This window comes from Peromyscus eremicus, chromosome 14 (assembly GCF_949786415.1).
Source record: "Peromyscus eremicus chromosome 14, PerEre_H2_v1, whole genome shotgun sequence".
Classification (NCBI taxonomy): domain Eukaryota; kingdom Metazoa; phylum Chordata; class Mammalia; order Rodentia; family Cricetidae; genus Peromyscus; species Peromyscus eremicus.
The window spans coordinates 59,912,942-59,935,327 of record NC_081430.1 but is presented as its reverse complement, the minus strand read 5'-3'; the positions used below and the strand labels follow the sequence as shown (position 1 = coordinate 59,935,327).

The following is a 22,386-nucleotide window of genomic DNA, read 5'->3' as shown; positions in this document are numbered from 1 at the left end:
TTACCACTTCCTTCCTATGTGTCCTCAGGGCAGGTGTGGGACTCTGGGCTGTTGACAATGTCACTGGCACAGGACTCACATACATACAGACCTAGAAATACTGTCTCAAGAGAGAGCTCCCCCAGAACTTCACTCAAGAGTATTAAAATCCATAAGCAAGCCACTGGCCACCAAGCAGGACAGGCCCTCTGGACAAAGCATGCAGGAACTGGAGCAAACAGTAGAGTACAGTACACAGTTTCGACAGGACAGGCATGGGCAGGCATCCCCAGGCCTCCGCTGCAGTTTGGGACCACTGCCCAACAAGGCTCAATAGTCAAAGTGGATGCTGATTGGCTGTCTTGGCACAGGAAAATCCCAAACGAGAAAGCTGCTACATGGAGATGGAGAATGCCCCTCCTGAAATCCGGCTACTAACATTTGCAGATGATGTATAATCAAGATGCTGGCTCCTCCCAAACTGCTACAGCTAAGCACAGTCATAAGAGTCAGTCAATCCAAGGAGGACAGACTAGAAGAAAGTCCCAAGCTACAATTGGACAAAACCACAGCTAGCTAACCACACCACCACTGCAACTTCAGGACATCAGTGATATCCCCTGCGGGCTAAATCGCTTACACTCTTGAAGAAAGCTCCAAAGACACCAGCTCACTATACGGGTCTTCACCCACATTACAGAAACCCACTTGAAGGCCACATGCTTCTCTCAGCCCCGGGTAGAAAGCAGTGGTTAGGATGTCCCAGGGAAGGCTGGAAGCACGGGCCCACACACCCTCGGACGTCTGCTTGTTTCATGGACCACTGCGGCAGAGTGGAGAGCAGTTCTCTAAACAGCAGCTCTCATTAGACAGAGCCTCCCCTCACAGTCTCTAGCGCCCCAGGGCGGCCTCCTCAGTGGCATCAGGAGCACTGAGTTAGCAAGGAGCCAGGCAGGTTAGGAAGCTAGTTAGTCGTCAGCCACACCCGTCCCTAGGTTACAGGAAACCAGAGTATGGACTAGGTTTACACAGCCAGGATGCTCAATCAGCATGCACACATGCTCTACAAGAGACCAGTCAGCATTCACGGATCCCTAAAGACAACTACTGCAAGCAACACAGCTTCAGTATTAGCAGAAGTTAGGAACTTACAGAAAGCTTCCCTGAGGCTTAATGTGCGGAAAGTGGAGGGTCTAGCGTGAGACAGGACAGCCAGCAAGAGCTGTGGGGCAGGCCGGCAGTCCCCGAGTGCAGCCCCTGTGGATGTACTTACCCCATTCCACTCTACGCTCATACTCACTTCCTCCCCTCCGTCAGGGCCACTCTCGTACTTGACCACGTCCACGTTGAGACTCTCCCGGCTCCTCCGCTTCTCCATGTTCTCAGGGTCATTTAGTACTTCAGCCACTCTCTGTTTGTGAACAGTGTCAAGACCCTGTGAGCCAGGCAGGGGAGAACGAACGGCGTGACCCGTTAGCACTTACATCTCAGAAGACTTCTCAGACTGGGACAAAGAATCAAATCCTTTACTTATTTATTGTTGTTATGACTGGAGGCATGCCTGCCACAGAGCCACGTGGAAGAGGTCACAGATCATCACTGAGTTAGTCGGGTCTCCTTCCACCCTCACGTAGGTTTATGGGGAACTGAACTCAGGCTGGCAGACTTGCAGAACAAGCACCTCTACCCACCAAGCTCTCTTATCTAACTGGCCCCAGAGATACCAATTCTTAAGTCACCAGGACAAACTCAGACCAGTGGTTCCTGGGGATGGGATTTGGGCTTTCTAGGGTCACAGGGAGGGGTGTGAGTTATGTATCACCAAAACTCAGGAGCATATACACGGGACTGGTACAATGGCACACCTGTAATTTCAGCACTTAGAAAGCAGCCATAGGAGGATGACAAGTTCAAGGCCAGCCTGGCTACATAAGGCCTGTATTTAAATCAAAACAAATGCCGTAAGCAAATACTGAGCTCCGGGTAATGATGGACACACCAGAATGTCTGTACTGGAGATGCAGCTAAGTGCTCGCCCAGCATGCACACTGCACTGGGTCCTCTCAGCAACACCCCACACCCACACACACCCACACCCACACCCACACCCACACACACACACCACAGCAGCCCAATGGGAGGGGCAGGCAGAAGAGCAGAGGCTCAAGGCTGACCTCTGCTGGAGTTTGAGGCCAGCCTAGGAAACCAGACTCTCAAATAACACCAAATGACCCTGGCACACTCACATCTCTCCCTGCTGTGTGTGTGTGACACGAGGCTCCTGTGGACTTGTCCAGACTCTGTGACAGGAAGCATCCTCAGGAGAGCACTCACACCCTTTCTCTAGACCTCACGACCCCTGCAGCTCCTCTTGCTAAAATCCAGCCTGTAATCTAGAGCAAGGGCTGACTGCAGGCCCTGCTCCTGGAGGACAGACACAAGCCACATACTGCCTGACCTGCCCCCAGGGCCACAGGGCCAGCACCAGGGGCCCTGCTTTACCCCAGCCCACAACTCAGAGTCCTTCCCATCAGCTTGGCACGTGGGCAGCGTCCTTCTGGGCTTCCTTTTTCATTTCTCTTCATAGTTGTTGACACAGGTCTCCTGCAAACTAGGTTGGCCTCAAATGTTCAATCTTTCTGCCTCAGCCTCCTGAGTGCCTGGCCCCTTTGAATATTTTAGAGAAGTAATTATGTTGCTACGAATACTTAATATGAGAGGGTGATGAAGGGCGTGCCATCAAAACACGTGACCAAGTGCGTGGAAAGACCACGTGATACCCGTGTTTTCCTTTTGTTTTGTCCACACAGGGTCTCTCCATGTAGCCCAGGCTGTGCTGGGATTCACTATGTAGGACAAGGCTGTCCTCAAACTCACTGCCAGGTGCTGGGATGGAAGGTATATGACACCCACACCCAGCTGGGATGAAGGTGTGTGACACCCACACCCAGCAAACCATGTGCTTTTGTTGTTTCTGTCGCTTCTTTTGGGTCCATTTTTTGTTTTGTTTTGTCTTTGAGACTTAGTCTCTCTATGTAGCCCTGATTGGCCTAGAACTCACTATTTAGACCAGCCTGTCCATAAGCTCAGAGATCCTCCTGCTTCTGCCACCAAAATCCTGGGATTAAAGGCTTGCGCTACCACGCCTAGACCCCAGACCCAGATTTTTTTACATTTAAATTTTTTTATTTGTGTGTGTATATGTATGACCAGCCAGGGTTACAAAGCAAAACCCTGTCTCCAAAATAAATACATAGATAGATAGATAGATAGATAGATAGATAGATAGATAGATAGATAGACAGACAGACAGACAGATAGATAGATAGATAGATGATAGATATTAGATGGATAGATGATAGATAGACAGACAGATAGATAGATGATAGATGGATAGATATATGATAGATGATTGATAGGTTAGGTAGATGATAGATAGATGGATGATAGATATAGATAGATAACAGATGACAAATAGATAGAGAGATAGACAGACAGACAGAGCTTTTTTCCTGCAGTGCTTGGGATCAAGTCCATAGTGCTGTGCATGTGACAAGTGTTCCTCCAGAGCCTAAGCCAAAATCAAGCTTTCAACCACAGCCACACCAAAGGCCACCACAGTCCCAACAGAGCAGCCCACCGAAGAGTCAAGCACACCTGCTTACGTGACCTCATGGCAGCTTCTTCCAGTGTTTCTGCAGCTTCAAACTTCCCCTGCCGTCGGTAAAGTGCTCCCAGGTTTTTCAAAGTGGTTGTGACAGTAGGGCTGCAAGAGCGTAAAGACACAGAGCCATGAGGTGTGAGTCCCAGACAGCCACTACGCAGCACGTCTCAGCTGTGTGCTTAGTGAGGACGTGCTCCCTCTCCAGGGTCCGACGGGCACACCAGGCAGTGGTCTGGATCATAGTTTGCTCTGGTGTAGGTCACTAAGGAGGGTGCTACCACATTCTAAAGGTTGAAATATGGGCCGGGAGATGCTCAGCGGGTCAAGAGCTGCACCAGCATGAGGACTGAGTGTGGGTCCCCAGTGCTCACCTGAGAGCCAAGCATGGAGGTTCATGCCTATAATCATACACTGGAGGAGTGGAGGCAGGTGGGTACCACTCCGAGGCCAGCCTTGGGTCCCCAGTGCTCACCTAAGAGCCAAGCAGGGAGGCTGGTCGGCAGTGGCACACTCATTTAATCCTAGCACTCGGGAGGCAGAGCCAGGTGGATCTCTGTGAGTTCGAGGCCAGCCTGGGCTACAGAGCAAGATCCAGGACAGGCACCAAAACTACACAGAGAAACCTATAACCACAACACTGGTGGAGTGGAGACAGGTGGGTACCACTCCGTGGTCAGCCAGTCTAGCCAAAATGACATGCTGCAGGTTCAGGGAGAGACCCTGTCTCAAAAACTTACATGAAGTAATAAAAGATCTAAAAGTCAGCGTTGCTCTGGTGTCCACACACCAACACAGGCAAGTGCACCCGTACACACATGCACACATGCGCACACACACTGGGTCAGCCTGGTGTAATGGTGTGCCTGTGTAATCCTAGCACTCAGGAAGCTGAGACAAGAACAACAAGAGCTTAAGGTCAGCGTGGGTTACACAGCAAGACCCGGTCACACAATAAAATAAAGTTAGAAATAACCTAGACACGCTTCGTTTCAGATCTGTATTCTGAGAGGTATTTTCCTCTCGCTGATGACAGGCATTTATTTCCATTACAGAAATAAGGGTGGCACCCGGCATGTCCCTCAGTCAAGTGCACTGAGGATGCACTTGATGGATTTCATCAACTGCAGTGAGTGCAAGGGACCCACAGGAAGAATCTATGACAAGCTGGGGTCTAAGTTTCCTGATATAGAGGAGCAGGAAGCTAAGACCAGGGAACCTCAGCAGGGTTCTAGGCCAGCAGCAGGCATGCGGCACACGGAACACGGCCCATGCAGCAGCAGCAGCAGCAGCAGCAGCAGCAGCAAGGGTGTGTCCCACCACCCTGTGCAGACACAAGGCTGGCTAGGCCGACGGCTCAGGAAGCGTCCCGTTCCCTCAGTCAGATGTCTGCAGATAAAGAGTGCTGATGGCCAGCACCGCCCTGCTGTTCTGAGTGCATGTGGAGGTAATGTAAGTCATCTCCTGACAAAATAGGTTTTTACGTTATTTTTTTTTTTAGGCAGGGTCTCACTATGCAGCCCGAGATAGCCTGAAACTCCCTGTATTAACCTCAAACTCACAAAGATCCTTCTGCATCTGCCTCTCACGTACTGGGATTAGAGGTATGTGTCACCATGCCTGGTTGCTTTGTTTAACTTTATTTTACTAATTATTACTATTATTATTAGCATGTGTAATACATGTGTGTAGGCACACATGAGCATACACCTCACGTGGAGGTCAGAGGACACACCTGTGCTCACGTTAGCTCCCAGGATCAAACTCAAGTCATGGCTTTTATGGCAACCTCATTCGCCTGCTGAGCCATCTCGCCAGCCCATGGTCAGGTTTATAACTAGAACGGGGGACGGGACCATGTGGCTGGACTGCTAACATCTGGTGTGTCTGGAGTTCGGCTGGCAGCCTTACCTGTCCACTTTGCAGGCTTTGTACCAGCCACCGTACTCTCCGAAGGATGTCCCGTCCTTCTGCTTCCCCTAGTGCGACAGAGAACGGAATGAGTGAAGGCCGGCCGCAGCAGGACAGCCGCCAACGCCGCCGCCCTCCCTCGCTGCAGCACAGCCTTACTTTACACTCCTCTCTCTCCTCCGCGTGCATCCAGATGGGCTTGTTTTCATCTAGGGAAGAAGAAACAGCCCTCTGTAAGGTGAAGAATAAGGAAACTGGAGCCGAACGTGACGGCACACACCTTTAAACCCAGCACTTGGGAAGCAGAGGCAAGCAGAAGGCTGAGTTCCAGGCTAGCCTGGTCTACAAAGGAGTTCCAGGACAGCCAAGGCTACATAGTAACCACCGAGCAGATGGCCTCTAAGGCTGTCAGGGATTGCAAGAGTTGATCTTGTTTTCATATGAGCCTTCTCAGGACTTTTTTTTCTATTTTTCATGTGTGTATACATGTATGATGTGCATGTGTGTGCATATGTATGTGAACATGCACATGGAGGCCCCAGGCTGGTGTCTGGAACTCTTCTACCACTTTCTGACTTATTCAATCTTTCAACAAACCCAGAACTCACTGCTATCGCTTGTCTCTCTAGCCAGCCTGCTCTAGAGACTCTGTTTCTGCTTCTGAGGCTGCCACAGCTGCCTGTCATCTCCATGGAGGGGGGGAGGGGGGAATCTCCACGGGGCAAGCACTGCACCCCCATCCTCTCCCTGGACTAACTCTGACAGGTCGAGTCCACCCTGGAGGAAAGCCCTGCCCAGGCACCGGAAGGAGACAGCTATTCATGTCTCGCACCGAGGATGTCAGATGAGGAATGCATCCTTACCGGACAGACCTGAGACTCTGTAAAACATCATACACATAAAAATAATTTTTAAGGGCTGGAGAGATGGCTCAGCGGTTAAGAGCACTGACTGCTCTTCCAGAGGTCCTGAGTTCAATTCCCAGCAACCACATGGTGGCTCACAACCATCCATAATGAGATCTGGTGCCCTCTTCTGGCTTGCAGGTGTATATGCAGACAGAACACTGTATATAATAAATAAATAAATCTTTAAAAAATAATAATAATTTTTAAAATAAATAAATGAATAATAAGTGCTTACGTGAAAGAAAACCACATGTGTGCATGTAGTAATTATCAGAAACTCCCTTTGGCTCCATCGTGCTCCTGAGGCGCAGACTGGCACCAGCACACCAACACTTTCTCCTCACACTGTGCCTTGTACCCCTGTGGTGTCTGACGGGGGTGTGTGTGTGTGTGTGTGTGTGTGTGTGTGTGTGTGTGGTCCAGGGCACAGTGGGGACTCTGCACTTGTCACAGGTCCCCAGGGTGTCAGCACACTGGACAGGACGAACGGCTCTAAGCAAAGACTCTGGAGTTGATGGCTTAGGCCGTGTCTGAAGCAAGCCTGGGCTCTGCAGAAACGCACCATGAAAGGCCATGAGAGGAGGCAGCCTCCCTGAGCTGCCGACAGGACCCAGGCACACTGCACTCAGGACCCCTCGCTAATATTCATTCACTGAGAAACGAAGCTGCAAACTCCCAGTGAAATGCTTTCTTACAAACGGTCTGGGTCGTGGTCTCTTCACAGCAATGGGACAGTAACTAAAACAACATAAAATAATAACATCTTTGAAAAGGGGATGAGAATACTGTGGGGACTAGGGCATTACTGCCAATTTAAAGTTGGAAGCCGGGGCTGGAGAGATGGCTTAGAGGTTAAGAGCAGTGACTGCTCTTCCAGAGGTCCTGAGTTCAATTCCCAGCAACCACATGGTGGCTCACAACCATCTGTAATGAGATCTGGTGCCCTCTTCTGGCCTGCAGACAGACAGACATACATGCAGGCAGAACATTGTATACTAAATAAATAAATCGTTTAAAAAAATAAATAAATAAATAAATAAATAAATAAATAAATAAATAAATAAATAAATAAATAAAGTTGGAAACCACTCTTTTTAATACATACAGTGAATACATTTCCTTAGAATATTTCTTACCGTCCACAGAACCAAACTCCCGTTCATGTGCACGGGTGAGAATCTCCTTGTACAGCGTTTCTGCTTGTTTGAACTTCCCTTGCTTCAGATAACAGGAGGCCTTCAAATAAAACACAGCACTCAATTCCTTCACACACAAACACAGCTGGATTCTTATCTGCAGGTGTCTAGTGGCCCTCTGGAACATACCAGGTTATTCTTTGTCTTCGCCACATTGGGGTCATCGGGTCCTAGCTTTGTCTGGTAAATCTCCAGGGCCCTCTGGTAGTAATACTCCACCTCCTCATACTTGCCCTGGTTCTGGCACAGTAAGGCCAAGTTATTTAACTGCTTGGCAACATCCGGATGATCCTTTCCCAGCACCTGGGGTTAAAAACAGGGAATCAGAAACACCACCATCCACTCCACTGTCTGCCTCCTGCAGGGCTCTTCTGAAGGCAGACTGGAAACCCTCACAGGACTCTCTCCCCACATCACAACAGAGTGGTTGGAGTCTGACCTCAGCCAGAGGGAAGAGAAGGGAAGGGTGCTGTATTCACATCCTTAGCGCCTTTATTTTCGGGTGGGAAAACACATGCTGAAACAAGGTCTCATGATCCCCAGGCTGGGCTCAAACTCACTATGTAGCCAGGGATGACCTAGAACTTCAGATTCTCCTGCCTCTGCCCACCAAGTGCTAGGATGGCAGGCCTGAGCCACCACACCTGGCTGTTTAGCTTTTTGTTTTATTTGGTTGTTTTGGTTTTGTTTTGTTAGGGGAGGAGGGTCCTCACTCTGTAGTGCAGGCTAGCCTGGAACTCACTATTGAACCCAGGCTAGTTGTGAACTCTTGTCAGTCCTGACTCAGCCTCTTGAATGCTGGGATTACAGGTCTAAGTTTCCATACCCTTTAGCTGCTCTGCCTACTTCATCGCATGTGCCACCATGGGGCTAAGGAAAGCTGGGTTCATGAAGGCTTGAATTACAGGAGTTAAATGCACCATCGTGGCTGTGTGCCCTTCTCCAGCCAGCCCCTTTACTATGGAATCATCACCCAGGACCTCAGTGGGGCATCCCTATATCTAATGCCAAGGAGTCTTCCCATCTTCCCCTGGCTGCCTCAAAAGCACACCTGCTTTCTTTTTTGGCAAGTCTCACTGCCAAAAATCATCTTGCTAACCCTTTCCTTGCCTAACCCTTCCCCTAGAATAGAAACCCAGGAGTACAAGGGTCCTGTGTCTTCCCCACCTCAGCATCCTCCCTAGAGAAGGTGCCTGGCACAGGACGAAGAACAAACTCACACTTAATTCCCTCCAGACCCTGGTCAAGAACTCGGTGTGGTGGCCCACACCTATAGTCCCAGCACTCAGGAGGCAGAGGCAGGTGGATCTCTGAGTTCAAGGCCAGCCTGATCTACAGAGTGAGTTCCAGGACAATCAGGGCTACACAGAGAGACCCTGTCTCAAAAAACCAAAAACAAAACTGGTCCAGCACTGGTCTCGCACTGTGCTTTACTCCTGCACACTGCTGACGGGCACTAGCTCTCCCTGCCTCTGAAACTGTGAAGTCAGCGAGCCAAGATTCAGTTCAGACACAAAGCTTCCCTGGAAAGCTGACTCAACACTCCAAGCCCCAGGCTGGAGGAGTCCCCGCTCCCTCCTCTCCTGTGGTTCCATCCGACATCCTGGGCCCCGAACAGTCAAGGGACTATACTCCTGCTAAGCAAGAAGTTCTACATGACGCAGTTTGATACATTTCTTACCTTTCTATCTTCTTTCTCTTTCTCTACATAGAGAGACTCTGTCTCTAAAACAAGAGTGAGTTTACTGGAGTTGAAGTTAAGAGCACTGGCTACTCTTCCAGAAGATACCCGCCCCGTGACAGGACTTTGCTGTTTTCTCCAGACTAGTATCGGGCTTCTGAATTTAATAAAGAACTCAGACCACAGAGATGTGCCAGGTGCCTACTGAATTGGCAGATCACCCTCCAGGTCTTCTAATCCTTGGCCCATCTGTGCTGACCTGCTTCTAACCCCAGGCCACACAAATCTGACACTTCCACTTAATAAGTGTGCAGGTGACTGCACAATAAAATATTATCTAAGCAGACCAGAGAGATGGCTCAGTGGTTAATTGATGCTCTTGCAGAGGATCCAGGTTTCATTTTCTAGCATCCACATGGTGGTTCACAACCATCTATAACTTCAGTTCCAGGGGATCGCATGCCATCTTCTGACCTCTGAGGGTACTATGCATGCATGTGGTGCATGGCCAAACATGCAGGGCAAAACACTCACACGTGAAATAACGTGAATACATCTAATAAATTGAAAATATTATCTATACATTTGATAATCCTAGTCATATGGCTCAAAATTAAATGATCACTCCCCAGGATCACTGATAAACAACTCAAGAAACACCAAGCTGGGGCTGGAGAGATGGCTCAGTGGTTAGGAACATCAGCTAGAGAACCTAGGTTCGGTTCCCAGCATCCACATGGCAGCTCCAAGGGATCTGGTGCCCTCTTCTGGCCTCAGTTGACAACAAGCACACATCCATTATACATACAGCCTTGTAGGAAAAACACTCATACACACAGAATACAAATAAATAAATCTTTTTTTTTTTTTTTTTAATAAATCTTAAAAGGAAAGAAAAACACCAAGTTGAACTGTGACATTCAGCCCCTCAGACTACAACCTGTCTAGGGCAGTGAACAGTGTCTGGGGACCTGTGACAAGTGCAGAGTCCCCACTGTGCCCTGGACTCGCTGTGTTGCTTGTCACAGGAAACAAGGCCCCGCCCACTTCACACACACACACACACACACACACACACACACACACACACACACACCTGTCAGACACCACAGGTGTTCAAGGCACAGTGTAAGGAGAAAGCGTTGGTGTGCTGGTGTCAGTATGCGCCTCAGGAGACTGGGTGGAGTCCTGCTTGCTCTGCTGACCCTCTGCCCGTGCCGCTGAAGGCCGTGCAGTGAAATACACAGTTATTTAAGATTTATTTATTGGTCTGAGTGTTTTGATTACATGTGTGTCTCCACACCACATTCATACTTGGTGCCCACTGAAGCCAGATGAAAACTTTGGATTCCCCTAGAACTGGAGTTACAGACAACTGTGAGCCCATGTGGGTGCTGGGAATTGAACTTGGGTCTTCTGGAAGAGTAGCCAGTGCTCTTAACTCCAACTCCAGTAAACTCACTCTTGTTTTAGAGACAGAGTCTCTCTATGTAGTCCTGACTGCCTAACTCTGTACACTCGGCTGTCCTGGAACTCGCTCTGTAGCCCAGGCTGGCCTTGAGATCTGCCTGCCTCTGCCTCCCAAGTGCTGGGATTACAGGCGTGTGCCGCCGCCACCCAGCTGTAAACTTACTCTTAAACTGAAATGTCTTTAATGACAAGTGCATACCATCACTGAAACGCAGAGATGCTGCACTGACCACGTGCCCCTCAGAACCTCATTCTGGTCAACAGCAGGAAGAGCAGGGCTACCCACAGGAAGCTGTCCCCCTTAACACAACCCAGTGGTAGGTTTCCGTCTTAGCTCTCTGCCTTTCCACATGACTTACTGTAGTAAGTGGACATAACAACATCACAGTGCTCAGTTCTCAAACCGTAAAATGACCACCTCCCCCAGCCTCCTCCATTTCAGCCCACAGGAAGCCCCACTGCCTCATACCTTCTCTCTAATCTCCAAGGCTCGTTTACACAGCGGCTCGGCCTCCTTGTACTTCCCTCTTTTACCATACAACACTGCGAGGTTGTTCAGGGTCGCGGCCACCTGCCCAGACAGAGGCCACAATAAGCTGCTGAAGAGATGCCACAGGCAGGGGAGTCCCAGACCCGCCCACATGCATAGTGACACATTCATCACATCAGAGGGATTCACTACAAAACAGATCACTGAAGCGAAACAGAGCGACATGATCTTGATTTTTCAATTTTTCTCAAAGCCACAAAGCCAACCAGAACCTCTGTGCGAATCTAACCGGACTATAAAAAGACAACATGAATTCTTGAGAACCGATCTAGAAAAGGACATGCGATTTGATTGTGGATCAAAGTGAAGTGAGCCAGTGATCTGAGGAGGTGACTTCACAGACCAGAGTGACCAGAGTGTTAGCATGTCACTACCTGAGCAGGCCCTACTGGTGCCATCTGGGACAAGGTGGCTCTCAGACCCTCCCTGTTGAACTCGACATTGGCATGAGCTGGACAAAAATGTATTGGGGAAAATAAAGTGTAAACGGCAGGAAGGGGCAGGGGTACACACCGCAGGGTGATCTCTGCCCAGGGTTTTCTCACGGATAGCCAGGGCGTCGTTCAGGAGATTGGCTGCATCTTTGTACTTGTTCTGATCCCTAAACCAAAACACATGTCAGTGTTCAGCTGGACGCCACTAAACCCACCCACCTGGTTAGTTAGCAGGCCACCTTTGATACTGAGGACTGAACCCCAGCATTCAGGCATACTAAGCATTTACACTACCACAGCCAGCCTGAACCTTTTTTAAATAATTTACCTTTATTTTATGTTCATTGGTGTTTTGCCTGCATGTAGGTCTATGTAAGGGTGTCAGAAGCCCTGGAACTGGAGTTACAGACTGGTGTGAGCTGCCATGTGGGTGCTGAGAACTGAACCCGGGTCCTCTGGAAGAGCAGACAGTGCTCTTAACCACTGAGCCTTCTCTCCAGCCCAGAGCCTGAATCTTTATAAAATGTAATTTTGAAACTCTCTGCATTGCTGACCTAGAGAGGCAGTCCAAAGCAGCAGACAGAGCCTATGTGTAGATCAGACAGAATGGATTCTCTGCCAGCAGCAGTCAACCAAAGCCAGAGGTTGGTAGAGACACATACCTGCCCTAGACCTGCTGAGTCAGGAATTTGGGGGATCAGCTGAGCACAGTGAGACTGAAGCCTACCAGGAAATTCAGATTAAAGATGAAAAATATGCCAGGCAGTGGTGGCGCACACCTTTAATCCCAGCACTCGGGAAGCAGAGCCAGGCGGATCTCTGTGAGTTTGAGGCCAGCCTGGTCTACAGAGCGAGATCCAGGACAGCCCAGGAAGTTACACAGAGAAACCCTAGGATGAAAAACCAATTATGTATATGTGTGTGTGTGTGTGTGTGTGTGTCTGTGTGTGTACTCAAAGAAATACATATTGAAACAATACCTGACAATACCGACAGGAAACGAGAAACAACCAGCACTGCCCACACAGAAGCACTGTGGCAGGGGCACACGGGTGTACCACGCCTCTAAAAAGCAGTTGGGCAAAGTGTACTAAGAACCGCCAAAGGTTTAAATGAGAATCTTAGGAGATTATCCTAAGGGGGAAAACAATCCGAATTTTGGGACACCACTTAGGGACATTCATTAGTATATTAAAGTGTCAGAAAATGTACTGGAAAGACACAGTGGTTAAGAGCACTTGTTCTTGCAGAGGACCCAGGTTTGGTTCCCAGCACCCACATGACAGCTCACAACCATCTGTAACCGGTTCCGGGAGACCTGATGGCCTCTTCTGACCTCCAAGGGCACTGCACACACATGGTGCACAGATACATACAGGACAAACACTCATACCCATAAAATAAAACAGACTAAAAAGAAGTCCGAAGTGGCTGAGTTGGTCAGTGCAGAGGGCTATTCGGGAAGCAGTGGCCCAGTGGCAGCACCTTCTCTGGTTCTGTGAGACCCCCAGCCACCAAGCTGGCTGAAATTCTAGATTAACTGCTGGCTATATGAAGTGGACGGGAAGGCTGGAAAGCTGTCTCATAGATGTTTATGAAACACTCTGCAGAAAGCAGACTGGTTCAAAGCTGCCTCTCAGAAAGTCTAGCGCAGTAACCCAAGGACTAGCCTGTACACCAGGGCCAGGATGTTGAGCATGGTGGCCACATCGGGGTGGTCATGGCCCGAAGTCTTCTCCAGGTCCTCCAGGGCCTGCTTGCAGAGGGGCACCGCCACCTCATACCGCCCCTGGGAGGCATACTGGATCACCAGGTTGTGGAGTGTGCGCAGCCTCGCCGGGATCTCGTAGCCCCCCTGCTGGGCGGCGGCTGCAGCGCTGCTGTGTTGCTGCTGGACTGCATAGAGAAGTGCATGGCAAGGCGGTTAGGACAGCGCAGTTCACACTTCAGCCCACACCCTAGTTCCAAGTTAGTGCAGACCCAGGAAATTCAGACTTTCCTGGGTAACCCCTGAGCAAGCCAAAAGAGAAACAGCCTCTGGGGGACAGCGTACTGCAGACTGACACCATGGGATTTCTCCAGCCGAGAAATCAAAGGAAAGGAAGCAGCTCTGATTTCTTTAACCTTGCAGATAAAGACCCACAGGTCTATGCACTGGTGTCTAGCCTCTGTACTAACATCCCAACACACACTAACCACTTAAAAGGTTGGGGAAACAAGCAATCTCCCAGGTATGGTGGCACACGCCTACAATCCCAGCATTGAGGAATCTGAGAGACGGCTCAGTGGCTAAGAGCAGGTGCTTACTGTTCCTCCAAAGGACTAGAGTTCAGGTCCCAGCACCCACATGGCAGCTCACAACCAGCTGTAACTCCATTTCTAGAGGCTCTGCTACTCTCTTCTGACACCAGACACCCACACAGTGCATATATAGACATGCAAATTAAATACTCATATACATACAATAAATTTTTTTAATCTTAGAAAAAAGTCCCAGGGACATGCCTTTAAATCCCAGCACTCGGGAGGCAGAGGCAGATGGATCTCTATGAGTTCAAGGCCAGCCTGGTCTACAGAGCGAGATCCAGGATAGCCAGGGCTATTACACAGAGAAACCCTGTCTTGAAAAAAAAAAAAAAAAAGTCCCAGGCTAACCTGGGCTATCATAGTGAGACCTTGCGTAAGTAAACAGATAGCAATCCCACAGGCTAGGTACAGGCTCTGCAATCTATGACAAGAGTGTCCCCAGAGAGAAAGCAGCACGGCTACACAGCATGTCCAGTGGCACAGCCACACATGTGCAACTCACTTCCTTGTCCTGGGTCATCTTCGTCATTCGGGAAGAGATCATCCAGTGGCTCTTTGGCAGAATCAGAGTCTTTGTCCTCCTACGAGAGACCCAGAGCATCCATCCTTCACTCCACAGAACCCACATGCTACCTGGATATCCTTAACATAAAATTTATCCTTTCTATTTACTACAGACCAGACAAGATAGCCAGTTTTTGGTTTTGTTCTTATTTATTTATTTATTAGAATTAAATGTATGATCATCTGCAGCCTGGTTTACCTATCAGTTTAGTAAAGAGCAATAACTTTACTAAATTTGCCTACCTTGCACAAGGCCTAAGGCTACATACCCATCCACCCACCCACCCACCCACCCACCCACCCAAAATAAATAAATAAATAAATAAATAAATAAATAAATAAATAAATAAATAAATAAATGGAGCAAAAGAGGGTTTGCTAGACTAAAACTGAGGAATCTTAACTGCAGGCACAGTGTGTCAAGACAGACCCTGACTGCATTTCTAGACCTTAGATTCCTCCCGTTTTCAGATGAAGTTCTAGCAGAGAAGGAAAGTCTTCTGGAAATCAAAACTGCGCAGACAGGAAGAGGAGGTGCACCTGTTCTCCCCAGAGCAACTGAGGGAGGAACTCCCTGGTCCATGCCTACAGTGGAGTAACTAGGGGTCCCATAGGAGCTAAAATCCTGTCAGCTTCACATCATAACTTCAACAGAGTCCTGCACAGAGCACAAGACAAAAACAGTGACAACACAGTCGGAGAGCAAACAGCCTGACACAGGAGCATCACCGTGTGGGTGACAGCGCCACCTCTGGAAGGACAGACAGGTGAGCAGACCTCACTCTAGAACATCCCCACAGGGATAATGCATAATGCATAATGCATCCTCAAAGATACCAAGACCATCAGAAACAAGCAACTGGGGTGTTCAAATGAGAGACAGCCAGATGGGACAAGAACCGGGGCCGCAGCTCAGTGAAAGAGCACCAACTTATCATGGGCAAGGCCCCAGCTCCATCTCTATCACCAAAAACCAGACACCCACTCAGCTAAGCCAGAGTGCTACTAACAAATCCCCACTCAATGGAGAAAGGCCAAAGGGAACAACACAGAAGCTTGGGCACACCAACTGGAAAGTGGAGTCCGCAGACCTGAGCACAAACTAAACCCGACCTGTGAGCAGAACTAACGGCAAACTCCCTAGTTAGAAGCAAAGACTTACTTTTATTACTCTTTTTTTTCCAGACAGGCTCTTGCTATATAGTTCTGTCTGGCCTGGTACTCACTATGTAGACCAGGCTGGCCTTGAACCCGCAACAATTCTCCTGCCTGTGCCTCCCAAAGTGCTCAGATGACAGGCATGAGTCACGACACCTGGCCAAGACTTGCTTTTAGATTGCCTATTGGCACTTCCTGAGCAGAGCATGGGTACCACACTTGGCAAGAGCCACTCACCGAGGGAGAGATGTCATCGTCGTACTTCTTCAGCTGGTTCATGAACTCCAGGTGTTTCTTTTCTTCCTCCAGCTGAGCCACAGACTGCTCACTCTTCTGCAACTTCTGCTGGGTATTGGCCAACTCATCACGCAGCCACTGGTTCTCCTGGCACAGGCGACGAACCTGAGCACGTAGTTTCTGTTTCTCTGACTCCACGGCATTCAGGTGATTGGACAGGGCCATCATCACCTGATCAAAAGAGAGGTTTCCCCACTGCAGCCTTTGGAGGAGAGCCCCAGGACACACATGTGGGCTAGCAGCTCCAACTCACATTCACAAAATTTTCCCCGGGTACATGTCAACAAGATCTGTCATTTATTTCTCCTTTTACTCTCTGCACAGATCACACACTAGAGTGTCAGCACCACAAGCCTGGAACATCTGCATGCCACTTTTCTGTAAGAGCACTTCAGTGGACTGGAAATGCACATGTCTCCTCTTTTCGTCCATTCCACTTTCTATGGAGATCAGCCAGCCTAACTCTGCACGGGCCTGCTTCCACATGAAGGTCCATGTATCTGCTTAGAGTGCAGGCAGGTGAAGGGCCAGGGGTGGAGCTGGGGAGGGTAACATGCAAATCATCCACCACTAAGGAAGGCAAGGGAAGAGTCTCTGTAGCTACCACCAACTGCTGAAAATACCAGCACAACCCTAGCCACACTAAGGCAAAACAAGGCAGAGGAAGCCGGGGACTTTGGCCTTGCCCTCTGCTATAACACAGTAACTGGGTAACCATCCCCCTAGGTATAAAATATGAAACACCATAAGGCAGGCTTTTTCTTATTTCCTTTAAAAAAACAAACAAACAAACTATCATCTACCAAGCCTGATGACCTAAGTCCAATCTCTGGGCCCTACATAGTGGACTCCCATGGATCATTCTCTAACCCGCATGTGCATGCATGCCATGGAAGGAATGTGCATGCATGCACAAAATAGATAAGCCTGGCCTAGTGGTATATGCTTTCAAACCCGGCAGAGGCAGAGGCAGGCAGATCTCCCTGTATGCTTGAGCCTGGTGAATTCCAGTGGCAACAGCTAATGGAGACCTGGTCTGCCAGGCACTTCTCAGCCTGGAAAACATCCAGAATTCATCTAGCTTCCTGTACATGATTTCAGGCTTGAGTCTGAAACAGGTAACTAGGAACTAAGTTTGTGTATCCTGATGTATTTAACAGATGGTGGTCCTTTAACCTCTTGGAGATCTGCTGCATATGACATTTAAAATGTTTAAGTTTTCTGCGGTGAACTGTAACCATTCCTGGCAAGTGTCCCCTTTGAGGTCTCCAAGAAGATGATGAAGCCTTGCCACGATGATGCCACCAGGACTATGATAAGGCCACTAAGCTGACAACCACCCAAAGATCAGCTTTGGACTACAAACTGCTCAGGTCAATTTCAAGGCAGTTAGCTAAGATGGTCCAGCCTCATACTGCTCCAGCCAGGACTTCAGAGAAGCCCTGCACTTTCCCAGCACACTGAGACTGGACAACAGCTAGCTCTCCCGGGACTTGGCCATTATCTCAGTTGTCTCGGGGTCCCCAAAGATGCTGTTGTCTCCAGACAACAGGAAGTAATTTTTTTTTTTTTTTCTGAATTGGCTACAGGAAGTAATTTTAAGAACACAATGCCCACATTCCCAAGAGGTTTTTGGTCATTTGGTGGATTATGGATGTTTATCATCATTTGGGGGGGGGAGGGGTGCAAGTTGTTAATGGTCATGGTCAGGAAGGAAACTAAGCAAAGAAGGTTAGATTAAGGAAGCTCTTTCTAAAAAGATGAAAAAGAAGGGGGGGATAGCCAGGTGGTGGTGGCACACACCTTTAATCCCAGCACTCGGGAGGCAGAGCCAGGCGGATCTCTGTGAGTTCGAGGCCAGCCTGGGCTACCAAGTGAGTTCCAGGAAAAGGCGCAAAGCTACACAGAGAAACCCTGTCTCGAAAAACCAAAAAAAAAAAAAAAAAACCCAAAAAAAGGGTGGGGGGATTTATAGGAATGATAGTATAAAAGGGTTGATTATTGAATCTACTTTAAACTATAAAACTATTAATCTCAAATATTTTACATTGGTATATTTTGTATATATTGATACAAATTTAAGGTTACTTTTGTTAGACCATACTGTATATACATTTCTATTCTTGGTTAAGAGATTTTTTTTTGGTGTACTGATACAAATTTATTGTTATTTTTGTTATAATATACTATATATATGCTTCTACTCTTGTTTAAGGTATTGTACCTTATATACATATATGTTTCTACTCTTGTTTAAGGTATTGCAGCTCATATAAAAATGTAATGCAAAGTTGTAGTACTTGAAAGCTATTATTACAAACTATTTAGGATAATAAAAAAATGCAAGTTAATAATCATCTATAACAATCAAAGTTATACTCATGTTAGGTATGTTTTCAAGGTCAAACAGAGATATATTTTAGATAGATAGATGGTCTTCAAACACCCCAGAGACCTACAGAATACTGCCTTTAAGATGTTTTAATAACATAAGGCTTTTCGTGACAGTGAGACACATCTGCTCCTGGCAGCACCAATCTACTTCAGAGATGATGATGGGCATTGAAAAACCTTCATGTGGAGTTTGCTTTCATTTGTGGCAAAGTTAGCCACTGGGCAAGAAACTGCCCTTGCCTTGACTGCTGACAGTATGCTGTCTAAATTCGACAAACAGCACACAAAAGGCTACTGCTGAACTTTGCCAAGACAAGGCAGGACAGTCCTTCAAAATTCCTGATTCACAGGAAAGTCTGTCAGATATTCTAGGCCTGTAGGCTGAAGATAGATGCCTAATGTTGCAGATGAACTTGGGGTGACTTCCAGGCAGCCAGCTGTCTCTGTCATTTCTACAGTTTTAAAAACTGTTTGCTCTGCATTTCCTGTTTACTCAAGCACTATCTTATCCTACTCCAGTCTCTGATGGGGTTGAAGACTAGAGTTTTATAGTTTTCTTTGTTACCAAATTCAGAAAAGAAATGTACAAAAGAGGGCTGGAGAGATGGCTCAGAGGTTAAGAGCACTGACTGCTCTTCCAGAGGTCCTGAGTTCAATTCCCAGCAACCACATGATAGCTCACAACCATCTGTAATGAGTTCTGGTGCCCTCTTCTGGCCTGCAGTCATACATGCTGCATACATAATAAATAAATAAATCTTAAAAAAAAGAATTAAAAAAAATGTACAGCCGGGTGGTGGTGGTGCACGCCTTTAATCCCAGCACTCGGGAGGCAGAGCCAGGCGGATCTCTGTGAGTTCGAGGCCAGCCTAGGCTACCAAGTGAGTTCCAGGAAAAAAAAAAAAAAGCTGCACAGAGAAACCCTGTCTCGAAAAACCAAAAAAAAAAAAAAAAAAAAAAAAAATGTACAAAAGAGATGTAAAGTTTATAAGGTTGAGAGACATAAAAGCTCAAGTTGTTTATCTAAGAAAATGTTTTAAGGTCTAAAATGATATTTTTAGGTTGGTAATACAAGTTATGATAGAAAGTGGTTTAGGTATAAAATTTTGGACTCATCAAGATAGGATAGATAAAAGAGTAATTTCTCCAAACTTGCCAAATACAAATGGACTGGACATTGTAAATGTAATTCTTACCTGATAATTGTTCTTATTGTATATAGTTTTACTATTTTAGAGCTAAAACCTTTTTATTTAGACAAAAAGGGAGAAATGTTGAGGAATATTTGGTTGCACTGTGACACTCCAAGACTGTTAATAAAGTTAAACCTTGAATCAAGGGGCGGAGCCCACAACCAGCTGACCAGAATTAGCCATAGAGATTTTAGAGGGCCCAGACAGAGAGGAACAGGGAGAGATAGGGAGAGGCTTGGAGAGACCCGTGGTCTTTTCGATATGGGAAGGTGGGGAGGGAGGTTCAGCAAATCAGGTTCTTGATCTATCAGGTTTGTACCTCAGTATCTGACTCCCGAGTGTGGTGATATATCTTGTACCTTAATAAAATTTTCCTGAAGATCAGAGAACAAAACAAACCTCTAGATTAAACATAGATGCCAGACAGTGGTGGCGCACACCTTTAATCTCAGCATTCGGGAGGCAGAGCTCCATCTGGATCTCTGTGAGTTGGTTCAAAGCCACCCTGGACTATGAGATTGATTCAGTCTAGGAGAGAAACAGAGCCAGGCAGTGGTGGCACACACCTTTAATTCCAGTACTTGGGAATCACGCCTATAATCCCAGCACTAGGAAGGAAGTGATATGGCTGGGCGGAGAAAGGTACATAAGGCGTGAGGAGACAGGAACTAAGCCTTTTCGGCTGAGCCCTTTTGGCCAGAGCCTTTTCGGCTAGAAGCTTTTTTTGGCTGGAAATCCTTTTGGTAAGATTGCCATTTTTACTATGTTAATCCTACCTATCCATGAGCATGGGAGATCCTTCCATTTTCTGATATCTTCTTCAATTTCTTTCTTCAGAGACGTAAAGTTCTTATCAAAAAGGTCCTTCACTTGTTTAGTTAGTGTTACCCCAAGGTATTTTGTATTATTTGTGGCTATTGTAAAGGGTGATGTTTCTCTGACTTCTTTCTCAGCCCTTTTATCATTTGTGTATAGGAGGGCTACTGATTTTTTTGAGTTGATCTTGTATCCTTCCACTTTACTGAAGGAGTTTATCAGCTGTAGGAGTTCCCTGGTAGAATTTTTGGGGTCACTTATGTATACTATCATATCATCTGCAAGTAGTGAAAGTTTGACTTCTTCCTTTCCAATTTGTATCCCCTTGATCTCCTTTTGTTGTCTTATTGCTCTAGCTAGAACTTCTAGTACTATATTGAATAAATATGGGGAGAGCGGAGAGCCTTGTCTTGTTCCTGATTTTAGTGGTATCGCTTTGAGTTTCTCTCTGTTTAATTTGATGGTGGCTGTTGGCTTGCTGTAAATTGCCTTTATGATGTTTAGGAATGTTCCTTGTATTCCTGATCTCTCTAAGACCTTTATCATGAAGGGGTGTTGGATTTTGTCAAAGGCTTTTCCAGCATCTAATGAGATGATCATGTGTTTTTTTTCTTTCAGTTTGTTTATATGGTGTATTACATTGACAGATTTCATATGTTGAACTATCCTTGCATCCCTGGGATGAAACCTACTTGGTCATGATGGATAATTTTTTTGATGTATTCTTGGATTCGGTTTGCCAATATTTTATTGAGTATTTTTGCATCAATGTTCATGAGGGAGATTGGTCTGTAATTCTCTTTCTTTGTTGCATCTTTGTGTGGTTTGGGTATCAGGGTAATTGTAGCCTCATAAAAAGTTTGGTAGTGTTCCTTCTGTTTCTATTGTGTGGAACAATTTGAAGAGTATTGGTATTAGTTCTTCTTTGAAAGTCTGGTAGAATTCTGCACTGAAACCATCTGGTCCTGGGCTTTTTTTGGTTGGAAGACTTTTGATGACTGTTTCTATTTTTGTAGGGGTTATTGGTCTATTTAAATGGTTTATCTGGTCTTGACTTAACTTTGGTATGTGGTATCTATCCAGAAAATTGTCCATTTCTTCCAGATTTTCCAATTTTGTGGAGTACAGGTTTCTGAAGTATGACCTGAGGCTTCTCTGGAGTTCCTCGTTGTCTGTTGTTATGTTTCCCTTTTCATTTCTGATTTTGTTAATTTGGGTGCTCTCTCTTTGCCTTTTGGTTAATTTGGCTAGGGGTTTGTCTATCTTGTTGATTTTTTCAAAGAACCAACTCTCTGTTTCATTGATTTTTTTTGTATTGTTCTCTTAGTTTCTATTTCATTGATTTCAGCCTGGACACCCTTTTCGGCTGGACCCTTTCAGCTGAGGACTCAGAGGACTCGTGGAGTTGGTGAGGTGAGAAGTAGCTGTGGCTTGTCCCTTTGTCTCTCTGATCTTTCAGCATTTACCCCAATATCTGGCTCTGGGTTTTTTACTATAAGACCATTTTGGAATTTGTGTAACACCTGAGTTTTTATTCATAATAGAACAATTTAGGTAAACTCTTCACTAGGTGGTGACTTTCTTTATCAAAGACAGAACTGGTGATCCTGAAGTCTGTCCCCTGTTCATTCACTAACTGCACAAGCAGAACACTAAGGAAGAAGCCACGCCCCAGTGCACTGAATTTGAACCAGGTTTACTGACAGGGCCACAAGTCCTCAGGGGGACATGTATGCTTCCATTGTCCTCATCTCTAGCTCAGAGTTATTCAGACACTCAAAGCAATGGCCCTGGTTGCTGTGTGCTGACTGGGTACTGGTCCACCCTACTCTCTAAGCCCATTCACAACTAAGTGTCCCCCACTGGT

At 47.0% G+C, this 22,386-nt stretch overlaps 1 protein-coding gene across 1 annotated transcript in view; it reads right to left on the bottom strand.

Annotated features, from left to right (window-relative positions):
* The window catches only part of Klc1 (kinesin light chain 1), a 55,086-nt gene that overhangs the window by 15,361 nt on the left and 17,339 nt on the right, over nucleotides 1–22,386 (bottom strand). The window contains exons 3-13 of the mRNA XM_059279739.1: nucleotides 16,057–16,287; nucleotides 14,600–14,678; nucleotides 13,461–13,686; nucleotides 11,870–11,957; nucleotides 11,276–11,377; nucleotides 7,785–7,958; nucleotides 7,596–7,695; nucleotides 5,711–5,760; nucleotides 5,552–5,619; nucleotides 3,637–3,745; nucleotides 1,253–1,414 (exon numbers count right to left, since the gene is read on the bottom strand). Of these exons, the coding sequence (XP_059135722.1) occupies nucleotides 1,253–1,414; nucleotides 3,637–3,745; nucleotides 5,552–5,619; nucleotides 5,711–5,760; nucleotides 7,596–7,695; nucleotides 7,785–7,958; nucleotides 11,276–11,377; nucleotides 11,870–11,957; nucleotides 13,461–13,686; nucleotides 14,600–14,678; nucleotides 16,057–16,287 (1,389 nt within the window). The remainder of the gene's footprint in view (nucleotides 1–1,252; nucleotides 1,415–3,636; nucleotides 3,746–5,551; nucleotides 5,620–5,710; nucleotides 5,761–7,595; nucleotides 7,696–7,784; nucleotides 7,959–11,275; nucleotides 11,378–11,869; nucleotides 11,958–13,460; nucleotides 13,687–14,599; nucleotides 14,679–16,056; nucleotides 16,288–22,386) is intronic.